At 43.1% G+C, this 24366-nt stretch overlaps 1 protein-coding gene across 1 annotated transcript in view; it reads right to left on the bottom strand.

Moving 5' to 3' along the window:
* The window catches only part of ntm (neurotrimin), a 180424-nt gene extending 156706 nt beyond the window's left edge, over positions 1 to 23718 (bottom strand). The window contains exon 1 of the mRNA XM_047043335.1: positions 23503 to 23718. Coding sequence (XP_046899291.1) covers positions 23503 to 23563 — 61 coding nt within the window. The 5' untranslated portion in view covers positions 23564 to 23718. The remainder of the gene's footprint in view (positions 1 to 23502) is intronic.
* Positions 23719 to 24366: the final 648 nt, after the last annotated feature.

The raw sequence follows: 24366 nt of genomic DNA, 5'->3' as shown, positions 1-24366 counted from the left end.
ATTTTGTTAGTGTGTTTACTTGGCAGGTTTAAAATAACTGTTTGTCAGACTATATAGTTGATGTGGAAACTGCAACCCTAGATAGATGGTTGACTATATTAAAGTTGATTTTATAAACATTGCATTGTCATCAGCAATTTTCGACGTAGCAACATTCCCATCCTCAAAGTGATATATCTAGAATTCTGAGTTAAACGTTAATGAGTGTTGTTTATCTATGAGAAGTTTGTGTTAATGCAAAGTTAGACAGCACAGTATAAATAGGCGGCTCGATCCTATTGAAGAGCAGCAAACAACTGATGAACACAGCGGGGTTCAACGAATGTAGCGCTAACGAAAACCGTTAGCTTGAGACACCTTATTCCTAAACAGAAGAATATTATTCCACAGTCAGCTTTAAGTACAAACAATCAACCAGTTAAAATATTCAACCCCACAGGGCGGATCCATAAAAAAAACGCTACTATAGACATTTTCCTGTGGCTGTTGTCCTGTTCCCACCATCCCACCTTCTCCCACTGGTTCTTCTACCGTTTCTACCGTCGGCCTGGGAGAATGATGGATATGGTCCCTCCCTGCCAGCGATGTCAAGACAAAGTCGCACGTTGGGTTGAAAAGGTTGTCAGGGCCTAGTCTTCAGGAGTGGGTTGAAAAATTTGTTGAGAAGCAGTTTCAAGTTGAGCTGAAGTTGGGTTTCTCAAGAAGGGAGTTGTGAAGTAGAACCACACTGCCAAAGATTAACTGTCTGTATCGGTCAATGAATCTTTCATGCCAAACTCCACCTCTAGTCTACCTGACTGAACTCGTGATGTTTTCAGTTGGCTGTCCTTGGTTCTGGTTCCTCTATCATGCTATGTTTATTGATGTATCCGTAATTCAATATATATCAAATAGCCTTGTTGAACACACAATCTTCTATTCTATTTTCTATATAATGCAGATGCCTCACAAAGTTGTCTTTTTGAGGCTTTCTATGATCATGTATAGCTGATCATGACCTGAAAACGGAATGAATGGGGCAGTTCTGCAGATATACACTCAAAATACAGCAAGTGAAAAAGCCAAAAATTCTATTCAAATGTCCACTGCAGCACAAGTATAAAACAGCTCCTTAATCAGCTACGATCTGAACCAGGTGCAATCGGCAAGCAGAGAGAATAAACTTGAGATGTCTTCAAACCCCATCTTCTTCCCAAACACGAAGATTGATACAAAACAAACAGGGGATCTCTGCAGGTAAAGAGATCCAGAAAGATGTTTGACACCAAAGAGCAGACTTCACTGACTTCAAGACCGCAGCCTGTTATGACACATCAATCACTGCCGTTTTACTTCCAGGTTTGATTTAAAATCCCTTCAGGGATTATTTTGCTTTGCAACCTCACTGAGAGCAGGCGTACTGAGTGGTCGTCTTTCTGGTCATGTTTTGACCATAAACCTGTCTGGCAAACAGATGAGCCACACAATTGCGTATGATGTTGCACTTACAATACAATGCCGTTTTTGTTTGCGCTGCACTGTGTAATGCTGTAGGTGATGTTATTGAGATGCTGTTATTGTTGCACTGGTAAAATACATAGGGCCTACCATTCCTCGACTCTGACCTCCAAAATACTACACAACTACACACTTCTGATCCTTGATCTTCCGCTATACTTCCTATATGAATGTCTGCATGTCGCTTTGGATGAAAACATCTGCTAAATTCAGCACATTTTACACGTAAATACATTGTGAAAAGAGGCATTGTCAAAAGTCATCTAAACAGCAGTTGGACCACATAAAACTGCCCTGCTTATCTACACTGCAGTAGTAGCAGTAGCAGCAGACACCACCTAATACTCTTCACGAACACGGTAGCAGCACAAGGCGTCAGCTGTGAAGGGACAAGATGGTTTAGAAAATAAATAAACACGAATCATCCTCAGACATCCCACATGTGGGTTCTGGCATGCAGGGTCACATCAGGACCCTTGTGCGATGCAAAAAAAGATCTACCTTCTATCAATCCAGCTTATTTTTCTGTGACAAGACAACCAAATATAACTTTGCAAGAACCAATTAATCCAGTGCTACAATAAATAGACTGTTCTGGTCTAGATGTTCCCAGTCCAGGCATAATAGTTTTACTCGATGGCCCAGGATATATTTCCAAAACATATTATTACCTTCACAGTTAAACCTGTATTTTAGACCTGATTTCAAGACCCCAATCATGGGGTAAATGCATTTTCCTTCAGCAAAGCATTCTAGTTCCCCATAATATACAGCAACATATGTGAACATGCACTAACATCAATGTGCTCTCCAATTCAGTGCTTGCTTGGAAGGTTAAATTGACCCATTTATGTAATTTTAGTAACACATCTAAATGGAACAGGGAGTGTGTTATGAGTGTGTGTGCGTGTGTGCAAAAGGGGGGGTTCACTTCAAAGTTCACTATACAGATCACAACGTCATAAACATTTTACGCATATATCGAGATGTAATCTGCATCACTAACATGATTACCAATACTCCCATCGAGTAAGACATTTTTCCATTTACCAAAATGTTCCAGGAATCTACATGGTTTAGGCGTATTTGTCAACAGTGTTGTATACGTCTGTGCTGCGATTCATCCTTGTCCAACACTTAAAAAAACAAATGGCATTTATCTTGATGAACTAAGCTTTGTGTTTTTATTTAGAGAGTATTCGCAGTATCCAAATAAATATGTCTACAACTAAATTTGATCCACACTAAAAGATTCCCCCTCGAAGCTTTGTACCTTGACTCTAATAACTGAGACTGGCAAGGTGCAGTCAAACGGCAACGTCATGCTTTCAACACCGATTAGTTGAACTCGCCAGATCAAAGTAAGGACATTTAAAATGAGTTCAGCCTCAACAAAAACACCCAGCTCCTCAAGGGGATCCATCCTATCCGTCTTGAAATATATTATAATATCATGCAGTTCAACCTCCCCAGATATAAAGGGAGGAGGTGAGCGGAGAGAAAGAAAGCAGAGATGCGACGACTGTCAGGCTTCTTTAAGACCCTCAATATGAGCCCTCCTCTCACTTTCTTCACATCTTACCAGTGCCGGATGGACCCGGTCTAGCCTTGATCGTTTGGCAGCCACCCACCTTGTTTTGACCTCTCCATTAATAACAAGCTTACAGAGAAGGATTGCGGTGGTCAATCTGGAAAGCTCTTTGGCTTCATGTCCAGAGAAACTCTTGTCTATACCCTGTATAGCTACAGGTAGAGTGAGAAAATTAGCCATTCTCCGAAGATCTCCCTGAAGCTTGGTAATCCTCAACAGAGTTGTGGAGGGTACAGGAGGAGGACGGCTGCTAATAAAAGAAGAGATTGAACTGAGGAGGGCTGGGAGATGGAGAGGGAGGATGTGAGGATAGATTCACAGCTACCCTCTTCAGTGGAGGTTCACGATCTTGAGAAAGTTTTCTTTCTTAGTGTTGATGAGTTGCTTTAGTGGTAAAAAAAAGAAAAGAAATATATATAGATATTGTATTTATCTTCTTTTTTTCAGTGTTTAGTCTCAGCACCATCATATGTTATGTCTGCTCACTATTTACTGGGATAGTGCAGTTTGGTACACCACAGCTCATATTTCTTAACCTCAGAGCAAATAAGGGAAACCAATTTGTCCATCTCTGTTCATCTCTGAGGCCTCAGCTCAGAGCCTGGTGGTGTGTTATGATAACCTCTCCTGCATGTAATCCACTTTAGCGTGTGACAAGTCACTCAATACCTGCCACACTTCCAATACCACGGACAGAGCACATATAGGACACAAAATATAAATAAAATATACATTGAAGAAAAACGAGGATCAGTCGACAAATGTCACCATGTGTAGAGGTTTGAAAATTGTACTTATTCACGTTATATCAACCTCCGGTGAGCCAACTTTGAAGTCTTCCTGTTGACTGAGCATGTCCCTTTTGTCCCAAAGCAATTCCAACCGTTATTTCAACGATATCTTCATTACATGAAAGCTAGCCTACACCTTTCACAGTCTAATTTATTGCAGGGTGCAAGGTGGGGATGTATTAACATTTGCATATTGTAAATCAATATATAACTTTTTCTTTTATAAAAAAAAAAGCTGTTTTACTGCAGTCCATCTGTACATTTGACTAAACTAAAACATTCTCAGTGTTTTTTACATGTACTATGTTTTATTTCCCATGAACAAAAGCACATCATGTGCATCGCACTCATGGATTTTCTACGGATCTCACACAATGGAATCTGGTTTTGTTCCCAGTTTGGTGTGACCTCCTCAGAACGCCTACTGAAAGGTGAATTACTACTTAAATCCACTGAAAACTGCCAGGATTTATCTATGGCAACCAAACATTACGTCTTACATAACAACCTGACTGACAACACTCCCTATCATGGTGTTGCATCCGGAACACGGCGGCTCCATCCTGACACTTTGCAACTCTAGTTTCTGCGGACAGCGGCTCGTTAATCCCGCATCGTTACTGTGTTGAGAAGAACAGGAGAAAAAAAAAAGATAATTGATCACTGAGGAGAGAGGGAGTGTGGATCTGGGGGTGGTGCAGTAGCACATCTTCAAACTGCCAGAGTGCCTCAGCCGAACAGGGATGGCTGATGACAAGAAAATGTTCGTTGAGTGGAGACTCTTTTCCCTACTATGAATCCAGAGAGATTGTTGAGAAATATATCAAATTAGGGTCCCTGTGCCTAGAGTGACAGGAGATAATCATGCCAACTAGTGGATATGAAATAGTTTTATTTGTTCTAATTATGGCAGAGAAAACAATGGTGTTGGATAATTAAATGGAAAGAACAAGAGTTTTTCTGTGGAACATCTGAACCCCCAGGGGAGACCAGAGCAGGCCACGCCCCCTCCTAATACAGGAGGCCACGCCCCCTCCCAATAAAGGAGGCCACGCCTCTGTCATGATGATGTGTGTGTGTGTTAATGTCGTGGGAGATTGATTATGGGACAGCTAGGCAAGCAACCTAGGGTTAGGGTTACACCAGGTCAGAGTGGTGGGCCTAAGAAGACTGACTACTACGCAGTTTATAAAACTCCACTCTCAATACTGGTTTTAAACCAGAATGGTAGATTGGCAAACTTAGTATAGGAAGGGAATTTGTATACTGAAAGAAATAGGCTGTTGTCATCCAAAAGTAAATGGGATCATTAATTGGAGAGGCCTTTTCCGGAAAGGGAGGGCGAGATGGGTTGTAGCTGGTGAGATCATATCGTCTTTGAACTTCAAGTCTTAAGGAACTACAGTCACGCATCCGAAGTGGTAGGTTCTGCCAGAACCGAGAGAGATGGGGGACGTGGGAGTGGGTTAAGCATGTTATGGATGGAGACAGAGAGTTGGGGTGAACTGGAGTTTTGATGAACTGAAGACATCTTTGGTGGGGGGTTTTCCAGGGAGAAAAAAGATGATCAACACTTTAAGAGCCAGAGGAAACGGACGCACTTGTGGGGTGGTTAGGAACTGGTTAAAGAACCTTCTAGAATGTTCTCGAAGGTTTTGTTATTATATCAGGCAGGGCGAGAGATTGTCCTCATATCTGTCTAAATAAAAGAGATGTCCAAGGAAATGTGAGAGCCTTTGGAACCTGCCGTGTACGCTCCATCTGCATGGCTGAATAAACCACCAAGCCACCTTGACTTAGGGAAGATATTCTGTCTCAGTCGATTTTTGAGAATCCTTCTGAAGAGAGCCTTCTCGTTTCCACAACATTAACAAGGTACTTATTCGATGGATTGAAAGTACCACTGTAGGCTATTGAAAATAAACATAAATACCGCATGTTCACAAATTAGTTTGGGAACTAATTGCTGGTAGTTGAATTTGACAACTCCAGTGTGTGAACTGTGGTTCAGGGAGGAGGGGGAGTTGGAGTAGAGGACAGGAAGCATCCGATGAATGTTAATTTCCACGTTCGGTTGGCAGCCCAAATCGGAGCCTCTTTCCTCTCCAGGGTGCTAGGATGAGGGACCGTGAGCAACAACACGGAGCACAGCAATCACAACTCCCACTCTGTGTCCATGTCTTCCCACCTCCCTCCACCACCCCCCTCCCCCCCTCCACCACCACCCACCCCCCTCCCCCCCTCCCCTCCACCCTCGCTCCACCACCTTCCTCCCCCCTCCCTTCCACCACCCTCCCTCCACCTCCCTCCCTCCCTCCACCACTTTGTGTCCAGGGCCCTAAGCCCAGAGCCAATCTCCATCACTCCTCGCATTTCCTGTAGCTGCAAAAACATCCACGGAAAAAAAAAAAGTTGCTTTGACTTTTTCTTTATGACTGAAGAGGTTCTGCATTCTCCTGACACTGAAAGAATAAATCCTTGCATCAAACACAGGGACGGAAATGAAGAAAAAAATAAGTATTAGATTGGTAGGGGATTTGACAAGCAAAATGCTTTCTTTTTAAAATCTCTTTCATACGGAGGCATCTAAAGAATTTGCAACAGCAAATATATAAAGTGCACTTGAGACTGAGTTTCCCCCTTGCACCGACACGAGGCGAATTGACCGAGAAAGCTTTACCTTTATACATTTATAATATATAAAAGAGATTACACTAATAAAGAAAGAAAAAAAAGCCTATCATATATACCGTAGTAATTACTTCTCAAAGTGATGTGGCACAAAAAATATCAATAATCTTAAAAGTTTCAGAAGCATTAAGAAACTAACGGCAGTTCCTTTAAGACATTGCTCTTGGCCTTTGTGTCATTACTCTTTATTACAGGAGACCCTGGATATATCGAAGCACAGAGAGGGCTTGTGGCGTGGAACACAGGAGAGCGGAATGGAATAACAATGTCATAAAAGACGCCTACTGTAGCAGAGAATGCTGGGACACTTTTTTACCCATTAGACTGTTGATCAAACGACACACAGATGGATATTGTGTGAGAAATGCAGACAGGTACAGTAACAACAATGGCTTTCTATCAAAACCTGTCACTCGGAATCCATCTGCTGATAATAACCAACAATATCAAGCAGTTTACAGATCTAGGTTGGTTCCCTTCGCTTTTTCCAACCTTCCTTCACCTGACTCAAGTGACGGCGGCTGCAATTCACTCCCTCCCTCCTCAAGGTGAAACGGAGACTTGGATCGACCTTTTTCACCTCACCTCTGGAGAGCGAGGCATGCTTTCAGCCGGAGGGCTTGCCAAGTGCACAACGGACCCTGTTTACCAGTCTATCAAGGGTTTAGAGGCTGTTCTGATCCATCTGCCCACTCAGAGTGAATTAGCTCTGCGGTTGAGCTGTCTGAAAGGGCGAATGTCAGTGTTTTTTTTTCTTCTGCGTGTGTCTGCATGTGTGGAAGTGTGTCTGTGTGTGTGTGTGTCTGTGTGTGCGAGCGTGTCTGTGCCAGGTGCTCTAGGGACATACTGGTAAACCACGCCATGCATGAAAAGCCATGAGACTTTCAGTCTTAAGTGTTCTCTTCAGACTGACATTGCTAACACGTAGCCATGTGGAAGGAGCCAAATCTGCACAACCTTTTAAATAATTCACCTTTTTAACCTGACGGCCAGAACTTCAAAGTGCACGAAATGTATTATCACACTGTCATTTCCCCCCCCATCAGTCTACACACCAAAACTCGACAGCTGACAAATGTGAAGCGTGAAAAGATCTTAATGGCATTAGCATGCACACACCTGAGTATATTTACAAGCAAAATGATGTTAGCTACTTGGCACAACATCTCTTGGAAGCATCGACTTCCTTAAAGCAGTAACCTCTTTGCATCATCCATCAAATATTGGCATCTTATTATCTGATACGATGAACACTGAACTTCTACATGATTCTAATAACAAGTCAGTGGTAGACTAGCTTCTTCTTACTCTAGGGCAGTGTGGGACACTGAAGACCACTCAGCCAGTCTGGACTCTCCTCCTCTAGAACTCATCAGTCTTTCCTGACAGCCATTAGGAGACTGAATTGCAGCAAAGCAATCAAGATGAATGCTGGCATAGAGGCAAATGTGTAGGAAGGATGTGAAGACATCACATTCATATATTCACAGTACAAAATGATTCTCAAATAGCTCTTTATGCTTTGCATTAAAATGTATCCACAATGAAATGTCAACAAAAGTCATACATAAACGTCTGATATGACTAGAGTGCTTTTTTTTCCTCAGCCTCTCTTCCTGTTTGATTTTTAAACGGCAATCTTCATTCAAGGTGCAAACACCTTTACCCTCTTTAGTTATGCTTTCAGTGTGTCCAGCACTTTGAACTGAAGCCTGAACATTTCCAAGGTAAAAACAGGTTCTGATATCTTCATGAAATGTTTATACAATCCCATCCCCATGGCGATCATCAAGACCAACCACTTCATAATCTCCTGACACAATAAACACACGTTAGGAGCAGAGCTCACCAGATTTAGCCATATTTGAATTTTTTAAAGCTACTTTGCATTTAATCCATTCACCCCCCCCCCCCCTCCCTCGCGTCCCCCCTCCCTCTCCTCCCCACCAGGGTCCGTGGGGACTGTGTCAGTCAGGTGGAAGCTTGCCGTAGATGAATGGGTTTATCAGACTGAAGGCAATCATTCAGGGATGACATTGAATATCCCTGAATCAAAGTGCTGTTGACACAGCTAAGTCCGGACAAAGCTTCTTCTTTTATTTATTTATAATATTTTTTAAACCAGGGACAGTTCAGGCACCTTGTTTTGCATGGCAGGTCACCTTAACCCTGACATGCTACACAAACAGACTTCCAACAAACAGGAAATTGAAAAAAGAAAAAGGAAGAAAACCGAACTCATTTGCCTAATCTTCTTTGACGTGGGGGTGATGAGGAGGATGTATGGGAGGGGGGGGAGAAATGCTGCCGACAAGCACCTAAATGCTGTTTTGAGCTGAAGTTTGCTCAGGGGGGAAAAAAAGTGCTTACTCCTCGAGTCAGACGAGGGCAGATTAGATTTGCAGAGCAGAAGTCTGCTCATGTGTGTGTCCTGTAATAGGATTAGGCCGGTCAGCTACCTCCTGTGGCCACCGACAGACAGTCAGCTGGTTCGCACAGCTCATTTCAATACTAACACAAGCCGGGGGTGGGGGTGAGGGGCGGTTTGGTCGTTTGTTTTTTCCCTCCATTTCTAGAAGGGGAGGGGTTAAAGAAGGGTGTTTCAACCTGGGCTATCAGTGTTTATTTCCCTATAGATGTCAATGTGAGGCGTTGCAACGACTAAGTCAGACATTGTTTCCAGATGTGTAAAGTCTTCCCCTTGGTTTTACCACGTTCATAAATAAGTTATGTACCTGGCCTCTACCTTGGGGTCTCGCCGTGTTAGGCTCGATGGGGGAAGACAACAGCTTAGCATGTTTATTTAATGAGTGGAATGCCTTGCGGGTTACTGGGTTCTTCATAAACGGCATGTTGGATGAAAAAGTGGAGGGCGTCTGTGTCAGATGTTACCCATTGGATTGTTCAGAGAACAGGAAGTCTTGATGGTTCAACATGCAGATAAAGAAATGTTCGAGCAACGGCTCTTCAGGGGAGTTGCATGCAAATGTTGGGATTGGGCCCGGTGAAATTGGCCGACAAATTGTCTTGGCCAATCAGCTTCTCTTTCCTCTTCGTAAGATCCTTTGTGAAATAGTCAACTTCCCAATGTGTTGTTTACAATGTGAGTGCCTGCATGTAGCGGCAAGTGAGGCCCATTATGTATGCACCTCCAGGCCAAACAGAGAAGAGACTTAAGCATGTCTTACATGTTCTTAAGCTGTTGTCTGACCCCAGGGAAAAGAGGGAAGGGGGCAGGGAGAGAGAGAGAGAGAGAGAGAGAGAGAGAGAGAGAGAGAGAGAGAGGGAGGGAGGGAGGGAGGGAGGCGGAGTGTGAGATGGAGGGAGGGAGGCGGAGTGAGATGGAGAGAGAGGGATGGAGGGAACGCAAGGCTTTCTTAAGTAGATCACAAGAACACATTCCTCTTCCAGCTCTCAAGGTGCACTAGAACACTAGAACACAACGCTTGATGCCGTTTTCTACTCGAGCAACAGGGATGACAGAAAACAATACCATCAGTACTTCTGCGGACAAGGAAAAAAGCTCTTCTATACGCTGACTCCATCTCATTCTGTTGTGATTTTTACAAAGACTCAGAACACAAACCATGTTATAGAGTATATCAATGGTGTTTCTTTGACCATTATTAATATTCACCATAAAAGAAGTGATGGTTGTTGACTTGTTTAATGTAAAAAAAAATAAAAATCAATATTCTCTTACAGCATATACTGTAATATATGTAAACTAATTCCTCCAATGTATCTTATCTTATTTGGTTCAAAAATGTCACAAACAGTTGAATTGTTAGAATTGCCACAGCAAACAAACAGTCCTCTGTCACATTGCTCCCGTCCTGCAGTAGGACTACCAAACTCATTTCGAACCACTTCACCGCAGAACATTAGGGGTACCGAGGTCAATCTAATGCTGAAGTTGTAATTAGAAAAAGAAAACCTCTCTTACATTCCTGCTTCTCTCGCCCCCTCCACCCTTCTCTCCCATCCTCCACCTCACTCTGGTACCTTTAAAAAGGATAATCTCATTTCTACCTCCAACATTTTTTACACTGGTCCTTTCCATCCATCCACCCATCCACCCACCCACCCCCACCTTCCATGTCCCGCCCCGTCCCCCACCATATCTTTCCTCATCTGAGAGTGAGCCGTGCACAGTAGGCAATCATTCAGAGATGCAAACATCCATCCACACACAGGCTAAAACAAAGAGGTGTGGATGGAGAGAAAGAGCAAGGGAGAAAGAAACAGAACGTGAGTGAGCTACAGAGAGAGAGAGAGAGAGAGAGAGAGAGAGAGAGAGAGGATATAAAAAAGGTATAGAAAAGTGACATGACAAGAAAGAGAAAGGAGTAAGGTTTTTCCCAACTGCGGTGAGTGCCCATGCAAAGCATCGCTGAGTAAACTAATTGAATATCGACGCTCTGACTGCTACCTGTGACATTGGCCTGGAAACAAACCAGACGATTTACTGCCAAGCAATTAGGAAGAGACACCATCTATTCTATTCACTTGATGGATACTGCTTTTTTGTTTTTTTACCATTTCAATAAAACTGGTTTTGGTGCGTGCGATCTGGATTTAATTTCTGTCAGAAACTCCAGAAATACTCCTCCTTGACAACTTTGCAGGACAGAGCATTGACTTTTCATCCTTGCAGAGAGATGTGGTGTTTGTTCAACACTACCTCCCTTCTGTGATTTTGTTCAACACTACCTCCCTTCTGTGATTTTGTTCAACACTACCTCCCTTCTGTGATTTTGTTCAACACTACCTCCCTTCTGTGATTTTGTTCAACACTACCTCCCTTCTGTGATTTTGTTCAACACTACCTCCCTTCTGTGATTTTGTTCAACACTACCTCCCTTCTGTGATTTTGTTCAACACTACCTCCCTTCTGTGATTTTGTTCAACACTACCTCCCTTCTGTGATTTTGTTCAACACTACCTCCCTTCTGTGATTTTGTTCAACACTACCTCCCTTCTGTGATTTTGTTCAACACTACCTCCCTTCTGTGATTTTGTTCAACACTACCTCCCTTCTGTGATTTTGTTCAAAGAGGCTTTGGCATGTAAGCCAAAGTGATGAAATGACTCATGATAATCTGTAGGTGGGTGAGCTACTTTAGAGAAATCTAAAGTATAACCCTCCCCTTAGGCTGATTGGTAGGGAAGGTGTGTGTGTGTGTGGGGGGGGGGATTTAGCTACAATCCACATTTAAGCAACCGTTAATCATCATCACAAATCAAGCATTTCTTACTTTGTTGAACACAAAGTTTACATGGTATGATTAACACAAGAGCTCAGATCTAGGCTTCTTTTCCCAAGTGAAATCATTTGCATGAAACATGTTTCTCAAAGCCTCTGAAACTCTCCTCAAAAGAGCATTTCACCGCGCTGCTTCGACACCAGAAGGAGTTAAAAGGAGAAGGAGGTACTGGATGAGTGTGGTTGTCGTTCGGGGCCACACTGCGGTGGGTCTCAACACCTGTCTGTAACGAGACCAGAACGAACTGAAGGATCCTGAGAGGAGAAGCCACGATTGCAGCCCTGGACAGTGAGAAAATGACCTGCCATGTCTCGAATCTCACCTCCTGAAACACTTCTGGTGCTCTGTCTCTCTCTCTCACACACACCTACACACACAGACCGACAGAGACACACAAAAATCATCCCCACACACAAAATACACACAGTGGACGTGTGTGAGGGAGCAAAGCAGCAGTACTATCTGGAGCAATTGACTGTTATTGACATAAGTCAACATTAAGGCTTAGTCTGCAGCCAGACCTGTCCTGTAGGCAACAACATCGATCTGGAAATAATCCATGCACCCACTATTGAACAGTACTGAAAACACAGCCTTCACTTCAGTTCACAATTAACTATTATGTGTTGATTTACAAAGTTTAATTTGTACTATTTTCAGATGCTTTGGAACTTGTCGATACAGCACACCCTTTTGCTAAATTCAGTAGCGTATAGGATACGTGTAATCTTTAACCAGAATCAGAACATATTGATAATAAAACAGCATAGGTTTAAGCAAATCACAGTAGGCATGACTAGAAAAATATGTGAAAGATTCCACAAGTCCCCCTGTGAGGATGGTGTCCCTGATCCAGAAGCACTAGACTAGTTGCTTGAAACGTTGGTGTTCCACCCTTATCCTACCTGAGAGGACTTTGGAAACACCTCGTAAAGTTTTGCTGTTCGAACAGCAGGAAAGGTCAGCGATGCCTGAAAGCGTCTCCCCAGATAATGAGACCTGTCTAAGGCTCTGACTCTTCACGCCAGGTGAGATCCAACTCTTACTGTGTGACAAAGTGGACAGAGATCAAATTATGGGTACAGTACAGCCGGCCTGTTCCTGTGCCTTTCCCTTCATGAAAGATCTCATGTCATTTGACTTCTGCGTGGAATTGCAGATAGTTATCAAATGAATGTTAAAGAATATAGACTCCCAACAACTGCCAGTTTGGACACTGCCAGTTTGGACACTGCCAGTTTGGACACTGCCAGTTTCCTGAATGGACCACCACCCGATACATTTGTAATATGAATCTGATAACTTCAGCTACTCGGGGAGACGCTATAAAAAGCTGAAGGAATAATCTTTGTTTTCATAAACACCTGGCAAGCACACCTGCCTTTACTGGACATTGTGTCTTAAACTGCGCTGTAGCGAGAGGTTCATGTTCTGCTTCATTCCCTTTGTAGGAGCAACAAAACACCCAGGGAAGCTCCGTCTGTTGGCCCCGTCTCCCCCACACAAACACCACATTCATCGCCACGACTTTCCCCCCCTAATGTTCACCATTCATCTTCTAAAGCAGAGCAGCTCCGAAATTGTCCAGCTCACAGACTCTCTGAACTTACTTTTCCTTCAGTGGTAGAAGCACTGATTTGAAGCCCACTGTATTGTTATACATGACCTTGACAGAGAAATACAGAAGCAATTCAATCCTGAAGCTGGGTGAAGTGGGGGGGGGGGGGGGTTTGGTCATGTTTGGAACATCAAGGAGTTTGTGATGTTTCCCAAGGGAGGGGTCCTATTTTCAACGTGCCATTCATCTTTTTGGGGAATCTAACTAGTGCTATTGTGAACTACAAAAGCCAAAAAGGATTTCAACAACTGTAGCTGTAAAACTGGCTAAATCCCCAATGTCCTTACCTGTCGTACTCTACTAAACATGGGTGGAACAGGAATGACTGTAATGCATCTCTTAATTAAATCTGGATGATCAGACCATGCATCATGATGCGCGGAAATAAATCTGTTTGAGATTGACAGTGAATCTCTCTCGCGGTAGTAATCACACCCATGTGCCAGGAACAGACTGTAAAAATCAATCAGGTTTATGCATACCAATACAGAGCCTCTCGAAGCGATTGCACAAATTGCTTTACAGTGTCTCATAATTGGTTATGCAGAAAACGGGACAAGGAGGGGAAGCATCAGTCATCGATTTCTTCTTTTCTTTTTGACATGGTGCATTTTGAAGGCGACGTGGTGAAAGAAACTAGTATTTTAACTCGGGTGTTACGGAGGGAGGTTGTGTGAGGGCGAAAATCCATTCTGAGGCTCCAGCAGAGATCCGATGCAAAGTAATGAATGTCAATGCGTGTGTTTGAAATTGCAGCAGTGCTTTTGCCCTCAGTCCAAGTTGTGTGTGTGTGTTGATTTTAATATTCGATTTTAGTTTGATAACAAGATCTCATATAGCCTAAACATTTGTATTTATTATTCAAGCCGAATCCAACAACAGGTTAAAAGGTAAATCGTTTTGAGTAAAAGAACGAGTGAAGCGCCTCATCGCATGCTAATAAACATTTTCTCCTGCTCACTATACCTAGTGGCACAGCAAAAATAATAAACTTCTAAAGAACCTGCCATCTGGAGAGAGAGATAGAGAGTCGCGGTGTTTGAGAAGGAACACTGTAGAATATGCTAGGAGACAGGAGTGATTCATTTCACTCCTTCCAGCTCCCTGAATTTCCTGATTTAGATATTATTTTAACCTCGGTGGCCCCCCCACCACAACACCATGTCAGTCTATTGATGATCCAGTGTGGGTTTACCTTTTGTAGAACATCTCTCACATACGGATGAACTCGCCAGCCCTATCTGCTCTGTGTGGGGGTGTTTACATAGGGAAGAAGGAGGAATCATTTCACCGTTTATGATAAGACTCGTCTGAATGGGTTTAAGCTAACAGCGGCTGATAATAGAGACTGGGGGAAATACGTCGCAGGAGAGAAATGGACACACAGAAGCTACAAGCCAATCAACTTAAATAAACTCCTTCAGGAAGCCGGACAGCTGTTACCCTTGGAGCAAATATGCCGATGTCACTCTCTCTATATTGAGCGAGACAGACCAACAAAAGGGCACTCCTCCAGAACCCTGGAGACTGAGACAGAAGGAACCACAGCCGTGAGAGTCCGTCTCTCTGGCCCCACGATAACATGCCTTGCAGGGAGGCTGCAGGGAGGCCTGGAGGCCAGCGCAGTGTGGAGCCACCCGAGTTCAGACTCATCAAGAATGACTACCTTCTTGTCTCATTCCATTTCTTTCTCTTTTTTGTCATGCTTTATTAAAGCGCTTTCCCTTTTTGGGGGGGTCAGTTTTAAGTGACAGTGTGACAGGGAGAGAGAGGGAGTCAGAGAGAGAGAGGGAGTCAGAGAGATAAAGAGGGAGTCAGAGAGATAAAGAGGGAGTCAGAGAGACAGAGAGGGAGTCAGAGAGACAGAGAGGGAGTCAGAGAGATAAAGAGGGAGTCAGAGAGAGAGGGAGTCAGAGAGAGAGAGGAAGTCAGAGAGAGAGAGGGAGTCAGAGAGATAAAGAGGGAGTCAGAGAGAGAGAGGAAGTCAGAGAGATAAAGAGGGAGTCAGAGAGATAAAGAGGGAGCCAGAGAGAGAGAGGAAGTCAAAGAGATAAAGAGGGAGTCAGAGAGAGAGGGAGTCAGAGATATAAAGAGGGAGTCTGAGAGAGAGAGGGAGTCAGAGATAAAGAGTCAGAGAGAGAGAGAGAGGGAGTCAGAAAGATAGAGGGAGTCAGAGAGAGAGGAGGGACATGCAGCAAGATGCACGGCCGGAATCAAACCCAAGCCCCTGTGGTGTGTTAAGGCCTCCGCCTACATGGTTCGCACACTCACCCAGTAAGCTACCGGGGCACCCCCCAGTCTTGTATTTGATCAAATAAATCTGGGTGCCTAGTTCTATATTTCTTTCTGAGCTTAAGTGATTGCTAAACCACACAGACGCCAGTCATTCTCAAACACAAAGTCGATGTCATTGCTGACAGCTTCACTTCACCTACCGAGATATCCATGCAGACAGGAAACGTATTTTCAAAAAACGGCGATCTTTGTTACACCTTTAACTCTGGTTAAATATGTAGAATCTCACAAAGGTTCGGTACACGACACTTTCATTAGTGTCGGGTGAGCCAACTGAAGTAACATCAGGAGTCTATGCCTTAAGATATCGTGATTTATCTTGGTTCTGAAAAATGCATCCACTTGCAGCTGGTAATGAGATACTAAAATACAAGACAAGGAGATGACAGATTTATGATAAGAGTCACATTTGCCAAGCTGGAGAAGCTAGATCTTATTGCGTCGGCTCTACGGACCCGGTGTACAAGTCAAAAGTGTGTACCAAGATCAGAATAACAAATGAGGGAGAAGTTTGCCTCTTTGCTGCAATGACATCCATTAGAGGTATACTGGGGAGAGAAAAAAAGATCTTTGTTGAAAGGTTTGAAGTTTAAGGGTGGATATGCTACTGTTTGAGGATGGATGTTGACTTGGATGAGGTAGTTAAAACTGACAGCCATTCCAGACCTTCGCGCTCATTCTCTCTACATGAGATTTCATTGTTTGACGTCTATTTTACAAGAAGCTGAAAATACACTCATTCACTATACCCCCAGACGCTAAAAAAAACAGTCCAGAAATAGCCTGTCCAGAAATACCTTCACAGGACTGTCATTGTCGATAGTTCTGGTACAATCCCAGCATATATTTTTGTCTTTGTGAAGTGTTTCCCCTGCAAGGTGTACTACATACATGTTACATACTGACATGGGTTGTCTTGGGGAAGATTGTAAAATCGCTAAGGGAAATATGAAATAGATTTAATGTCAAACACACACTAGGTCTTATTGAAATGTTGCATCAATGAAGTACAAAACTATTTATTACATCCATTACCAACTCAATAAAACGTTCTGGATCCATTATGTATTGGTGGTTGTATGGCTTCATTAAAACTTCACAATGCTGGAAATCATATTGGGATTCTTAAAAGACCAGTAGCCATTAACCCAACAAAGATAATGCATGTTGACTTGAACACTCGTTTATAGTAAAAAGGTCAAAATGAAAAGAAAGCATCAACGTTTCACAAACAAGCTATTTCAGAGTCTGTCTTTTAGTTAACAGAAGGAGAATTGACCTTGGTTTAAATGTAATGTCCTTTTTCCTTCGAACAAGTGTGAACTTATTACATTTCTGAAAGCATAGCCATGCTCTGCCTTGTCACTTAACCTTCTTGTTTGAAAACCCTGTTATTTCACACATTTCCATTAAACACAGTAGCTAAAGACTCTAGCCTTGGGGATGCTAGTGGAGTTGAAGAATTGGAAAACATGTTTTCACTTTGGCATTAGCAATTACTTTAACGTACTTAAATGCAAAAATAAAATGCTTAAAAATGGATTGTATCAACTGGGATGTTACCAAGCATATTGTATCATTCCATTTATATTTCATTCATTTAACAGGTGTGTGTGCCGTACAAATACTGTACCATATAACTGTCAAGCCAAAATACAACTAGCCTTAGATTTGTCTCAGACTGATTGACACATTGGCTGAACTTGACCAATTATTGTGGATAAACAAGCGCCAACATTTCTGGAGACGGGACCTTTAACTGACCTGCTTCCCAGTTGCTGTTCCTGTTGCCCTTTTACTTGGGAAGGCGGACAACTGCTATTTGAAAGGAAGTGAGAGAAACTGTTTCAAAATGTATGATTTCGGTGGTCTTTCTGAAGTTACTGCTGATAAAACCTGCTATTTTCTCTAAAATCAGGACAGAACTTGTGCAGCAAAGATGGAAGCCTAGTGATGAAATAATGGCCGAATTGCCGTTTTCTCAAACAGCTTAATTGCTCCTACTACTTTTCCAGTTGACGTCTTCACACATCTGCAAGAATTCTTAACTGGTAAGGATGGCTCATTGAAAGATTTTCCTGTGGAAATCAGGCTTCGGCTTTCTGAAGGGAAACCATTATTTGTTCTAATTATCTTCAGCCAAACAATTCCATGATTTAGGGCAGTTTTCCAACAAGGAGGAAAGACTCCACACTTTGCAACAATGTCTTTGTGGTCTGTATGAATGATGTGCTATACAAAACCTATAAAAAACGTTTTCAGGGAACCACAACAATGGGATTGTGATTAATGAGAAACATTTGGTTCTGTATTGACCTCAAAAGACCATTAAGATTGCCACTGAAGCGTTTAACATTAATTATAAGGGGCCCATAAGCTTCCATGAAATTCAATGAGCACCCACAAGTCTGAGGTAACACCAAAGGGGTTTGCAGACAAGTTTTCTGCTGAATCACCATCCATATTAAACCGTCTTTTGGTTTATTCTGAATAAAACCAAATGGAATCTTCATAATATTATTATCATACACCCCTTGCTATTCACACATTGAAACGGTACAGTGCAACACTAGCTGACAAGCTAAAAAAGGAATTAACACCAGTCTGTGTTTTAAACTACAGGAACAATCTGCCAGCTTTAAGGCCCTCTACCCAGCTTCGCCCTACAATAGTCCTGTCAAGTATTGTGTTCATGGTTAATGAATCTAATGCAATTGGACCTCCGTGAACGACAACACCGAACACATTACAGTGAGGGAAAGCTTTTTAAAAAGTCATCGGACCGATTTCACGTCAGACGATGGAAATAACATCAGCAAGAAACACAACCAACCTATTTCAGACCTGTGCACAAAGTAACTCAATATTTGCTACATTTGCCAGAATCTTGTCATTTCCCAACTGAACCCGTTTGTCGTTAGCGTCCAGGCTCAGAGAGGGAGCTCATCCTTAGCTTTGTGAAACCTGATGAGAAAACCAAGCTAGAGTGACAGGCCTCTCGTAAGCCCTCACACACTGAATAAGAGCGTTAGCAAACGTCATTAGAGCTCATCTTCGACAGCTGCTGTTCAATTTGTGATTAAACGCTGCTATTATTAGCGTCTGTTCAACATACCTGGAGACCTACTCTGACTGATGATTCACTATGATCACATGGCACGCCTCGTCTCTGAGGTTATGTCTGCAGGTACACTTCCTTACGAATGCTTCACTAGCAATATCAGTGTCTGTAATTTCTATTATAGTCGAGCGGAGGGTTGTCCAGTATAACTACAAGAGCAATATATTCATCAAACCGAAATGTCATCTCCTATTTAGTGTCGATGACTTCAAAATCACTTTATTATCAATGCAAACAAAGAGGCCCAAACCCCCTAGAGAGAAAATCATGCGTGGGCAAAAAAAGGAAACTATCTAAAGATTGTTTATACTGTACATTGGCCTACATTACAGACAACAACAAATAACATATTTGTTATTTATTTATTGATAGACACACACTAAGAAAAGCCCAACAGCTTTACAAAGAGACTCCCGGATAACTAGCATAGAGTCGATCGCCAAGAGCTTTCCAGCACAATCAGTGATAGCACTAATTGAAATGTCGCCTCTTCTTCTCTCTGAACCCGGTCTTCGAGTGAACAGCAAATCAGGCAGGGCCCCAGTAATCACACTCTGGGATTACTGACCATGTGTTAGCTGACGGCTAACTCCACCATCTGCTACGTGGTAAGTTGCGAACCACCGCAATGATGCAGAAGGCTGTCCGTAAAACGAGACGCAACCGAACCAACCACAAACAAAGATGTTGACAAGATCGCACCCTGAAATGGTTGGACTTGTGGAATCCTCATGTAAATATTAACACAAAAAGGTCTGGAAAGTGTGAGAGAAATACTGATAACACGAGGGATGTGAGGAATTGAACTGTACAGATTTGAATATCTATACCCACTACAGTCTGTCTCTCACATCGATGGAAATGCACCAGGCTTGAGAGCACTGTTTATTGTCTTTGGAGTATCAATGACAGAGTTGTAACAGCCAGGGAGGGGCCTCCATGTGGTGCAGAGAGGGGGAGAGAGAGAGAGGCAGAGAGAGAGAGAGGCAGTGAGAGAGAGAGGCAGAGAGAGAGAGAGGCAGTGAGACAGAGAGAGGCAGTGAGAGAGAGAGAGAGAGAGAGAGAGAGAGAGAGAGAGAGAGAGAGAGAGAGAGGGGTGGGGGAGAGAGAGGGGGAGAGAGAGGCAGAGAGAGAGAAAGGCAGAGAGAGAGAGAGGCAGTGAGAGAGAGAGAGAGGCAGAGAGAGAGAGAGAGAGAGAGAGAGAGAGAGAGAGAGAGAGAGGTGGGGGAGAGAGAGGGGGAGAGAGAGGCTGGGGGAGAGAGAGGGGGAGAGAGAGGCAGAGAGAGAGAAAGGCAGAGAGAGAGAGAGAGACAGAGAAAGAGAGAGAGACAGAGAGAGAGAGAGGCAGCACGAGAGACAGAGAGAGAGAGAGGCAGCACGAGAGACAGAGAGAGAGAGAGGCAGCACGAGAGACAGAGAGGGAGAAAGGCAGAGAGAGAGGCAGAGAGAGAGAGAGAGGCAGATAGGCAGACTGCTAGCACCTGAGACGAGATTCAAGGGGCAGGATGATACTAGAGCCGTAACTTGTGAGACACGATTTCCACTCGCAAATGAGAGAGCATTATGAAAGTTTGAACATGTATTCCTCAGACAGCCCCGGGATATATTGTTATATTGTTCCTTTTTCAATTCAACAATCACAACGGTTGGTTAAGTGGATAGCATTGCTCGAGGTGAATCTCATACGATTCGGTTGGTTTAATAACAACTAAACATGAGTCAATTGGACAATCCTCACTCACACACACACACACATCATTTTGGGGGGGTTGAAAATAAGAAGAAAATTGTCGTTTGGTTTTCCCCTCAAGTGTATTTCATCCCACTCAGTCAACAGCCTCTGGCGCCCAGTCAGGCAGAGCATATGCATGCAGGAACTATTTCCAATGCCCCTTTGTCAGGAACACTGGTTACATAGACTGAACCGACACAGAGTGCCAGCGCTGACGATGGTGGCATTCCTCGGCCACAACAGGCCCCGTGAAAGACTGGGGCCTGAAGTCGTAGTGTGGGTTCCTGGGCTGATTATTAATCAGCCTCGCCGTTCTGGAAACCCAGGGCCAAGTCACGTGGCCACTTCACTGGGGGGACTTGGCAGAGTCAGACAGGGAAGAAAGCCTCTTCTGTTCACCCTCCCCTGTCATTTTATGTGATTGAAAGTATTGTTGCGACATAATAACGGACCAGTGTTAGACTTCCAGGCGGTGTTTGAGCCAACTGCCACTGAGGATGAGTAAGTGCATCACACTGATTCCGATGAGGGACAACAATTAAAGGAGGTTACAGACGGTTGTTCCAGTTAGGAGATGTGGAGTGTGGAGTGAGTGATTGTGATAATTTGTCAGTTGACTTCGCGCCAAGAACTGAACTCTTTGTGAGGTTGTGTTTTCTTCAAATTATCAACGTAAAGTATTTGTAGTAATCTACCATTTACAATAAATATTCCCAAATATGATTAGTTGGCAGTTGGTAACTATAGTTACTGTATGCAGCCTTGATCTTATTCAATGGCTTCCCCTGTTGGTGGTCCCACACTGGTCATAGGAACAGTCCCAGTCTGACCAACACACTTGAAAAATAAATAAACTGCAGTAAGTAACATGCTGGAATTCAGTCAACACAGTCCTAAAGCATTCATGGTTGCTAGATGCAGTGCTGCAGTGCAACACTGCGATGATAAATTGTTTCTCCGTGCAGTGAAAAATGTGCAAATATGATAACAATGACCTCTAATCTATAATTTGCTCCTTCAGGAAATGAGCAGGCCCTCTTGTTATTTTGCCGAAATGGGCAAAGTGGCAATTTCACATCTGGGTAGTAACCGATGTCAATTATTCACGCTCGTCAGCTGCCTCTAATGCGCCTAATTTGCTTAATAACATATCATGCTGAGAAGCACAGAGGAGAAGTCATTTCAAAAAATGAAGCTGCAGTTCTCAATTCATAACATAAGGGGACCTTCTTGCACAGAAAGATGACACTTGAAGGTCCTACATGCACAGATCAGTCAACAAGAATCCAAGTAAACTGTCATAGTGTACAGTATTACTCATGTAGTACTAATGTACTGTAGTACGACTGTATTCCTAAGATGTTAGGACACATACAACTCTATTTCTTACCTCTCTATATTGACCAGGATACTCTCCTCTAACCCCCATAGAAACAATAAACTTTTTTTTACAATATCCAAATTGACTTCTATTTGAATTCTGGACCTAAACAGGTAAGCGTAATATTCTACACATCACATTCGTGATCCTTTTGTCTCACATTTATGCGTTTGGTTCCTTTTCAAGATCCCTGAGTCCCACTATGTGTACAGAGCACATGGAGATTGGCAGAGACACATTTCACAGCCATGCATCTCCAACCATCCTCCTCTGGTTCCAACCTCCCAGCTTCGTCTAACCTTCACACAGCAACAGAGAGAGAGAGAGGACAGTCTCTACACGTCAGCAATGATCTCCTTGTCTTTTGTCCAAGCAGCCCTCGCCCCCCACCCTTCCCGCAAAGGACAGGCCAGTGAGGGGCTTGGCGGGAACGCCGCAAGGAGAGAGAGAAAGAGAGGGAGAGAGAGAGAGAGAGAGAGAGAGAGAGAGAGAGAGAGAGAGAGAGAGAGAGAGAGAGAGAGAGAGAGAGAGAGAGAGAGAGAGAGAGAGAAAGTGACAGGACAGAGAGAAGAAAGGAGAGGAGAGAGACAAAAGAGAGAGGGGGGCAAACAAGCCTATCCTCATGAGTCCTGCCACCAGTCCTCTCTGATGTAATGTACTCAGCTCTCTACACAAAGTGGTTGGGAAGCAGGCAATATGGGATTAGTTATTTTTAACGAGCCTAGCTGTCCTTAAGAAATCGTGGGTCTTGTCTATGATTAACAGTTGAGGCCAGTGAACTGGGCAAGCAATTCAACGATTTAATTTACTAATTTTGTAAGATTTTGATTGACTGGTCAAACTCTGGAAAGTTTGGGCAAAAAGGACATTTTCATTAGGGATCATTTTCAACCGGACCTGCTATAGTTAACCCAAGTAATGATAACTAAACTAGCTCTATATAGGCTACAAAATAAATATATAAAACATAATCCATAGCCTATAGGAAACCTCACGGGGTTGTCCTTGAGATTTTGGCTTTAGATATTGCACAACGACATGCCAAGAACCATCCTCGGGTGAAGACGATTTAACTTCGATGACCTTAACATGTTGCCGATCCGGATTAACTAACCTACTCAATCTATTATATGCCGACCTCCTGTCCGACTGAAAATATAAGCGATGTCAAGATGCTCTGAGTGGACTAACCAAAGCCAAGTTGGCACAGAATTTAACACCGTTCAAGGTACAAAAATGCAATAATCTATTTCAGAGAGTTGCACTGATATAAGAAAAGTTGCGTTACAAACACAGTAACTGGTACCTTTCAGGGTAACTATTTGGCGCAACCGAATAATGACAATTGTGTAGCAATTCACCAATTTCACCTTGGTTAAAGCGTTATGGTATGTGGTTTAATGCCAATTTTTAAACCCATGCAATTTAAAAAGGACAAGATCACATGTGATATTAAAATAAAGGAACAAAAATAACATGCGTGAGTAGCCTCAGATATCCCTTTCCGAAATTACATACCTTGTTGCATCAGAAGAAATGTCATTCCGACCAGCATAAACCAAAACACGGGATTCTTCATGATGATTGGTTTGACGGGTCTTTTCAGTGTGGAAGTGCGTTGTTGGTTAGAAATGGACTTCAAAGGAATATCTCCGAAAAGTGAGGAGAAGCAGAGTGATGTTCCCACAACGTGTCTGTCCTGCTATCTAACTGTAATGCGGCCACCAACGCAAGCACTACAGAAGTCCCTCCTTCACCGATGTATTGGTCGTAATTTGTGAGTGGCTGCTTGCTAGGCTTGTGGTGCGAACGCCTCCGCTGTCCAAGAACCCGCTGCTATTCCATTAATGAAGTCAGCAACATTAGACCACTTCTTAATCGTTTTACAACAACGGGGTCTGCGTTTTCTACAGAGAAGTATATCCATATGGCTGCAAGCAATCAACGGCAGGATTTGTTTGGAAACAATAAATATTTGTTCTTGATTAGGTTCAGCTTGGTTGATTTTTGTAAACTATTTGATTTGGTTCAGAGAATACAATGTTGTATCGTCAATGGGAACCGCAATACGCTACATTTTAGATAGGTAGTTTATATTCATGTCGAATAAACATGAGATGGATGAATGTAGATGTTTCGGGGGTTGCCAACGCGGAAAAGATAGTTATTTGAGCACATGTTGATTCTGCACTTAAGCTGTAAGGAGACAATGACAGTTGGTTAGCGCAATAACAATAAAAATGCAGTTCCTCTGGCAGTTGGCTGTTTGGAATCATATTTTTGCTGCATAAGTGACTCTTGTTGGTATTGGGTCCAATGAGTTTGTGTTGGCAACACTTCACTTCAGAATTTAGCCTAATTCTGTAGGCAGTCACATCCTGT

This window comes from Hypomesus transpacificus, chromosome 20, assembly GCF_021917145.1.
Source record: "Hypomesus transpacificus isolate Combined female chromosome 20, fHypTra1, whole genome shotgun sequence".
NCBI classification, from domain to species: Eukaryota; Metazoa; Chordata; class Actinopteri; order Osmeriformes; family Osmeridae; genus Hypomesus; species Hypomesus transpacificus.
The sequence above is the reverse complement of the archived record's forward strand: the minus strand, read 5'-3'. Positions and strand labels throughout refer to the sequence as shown.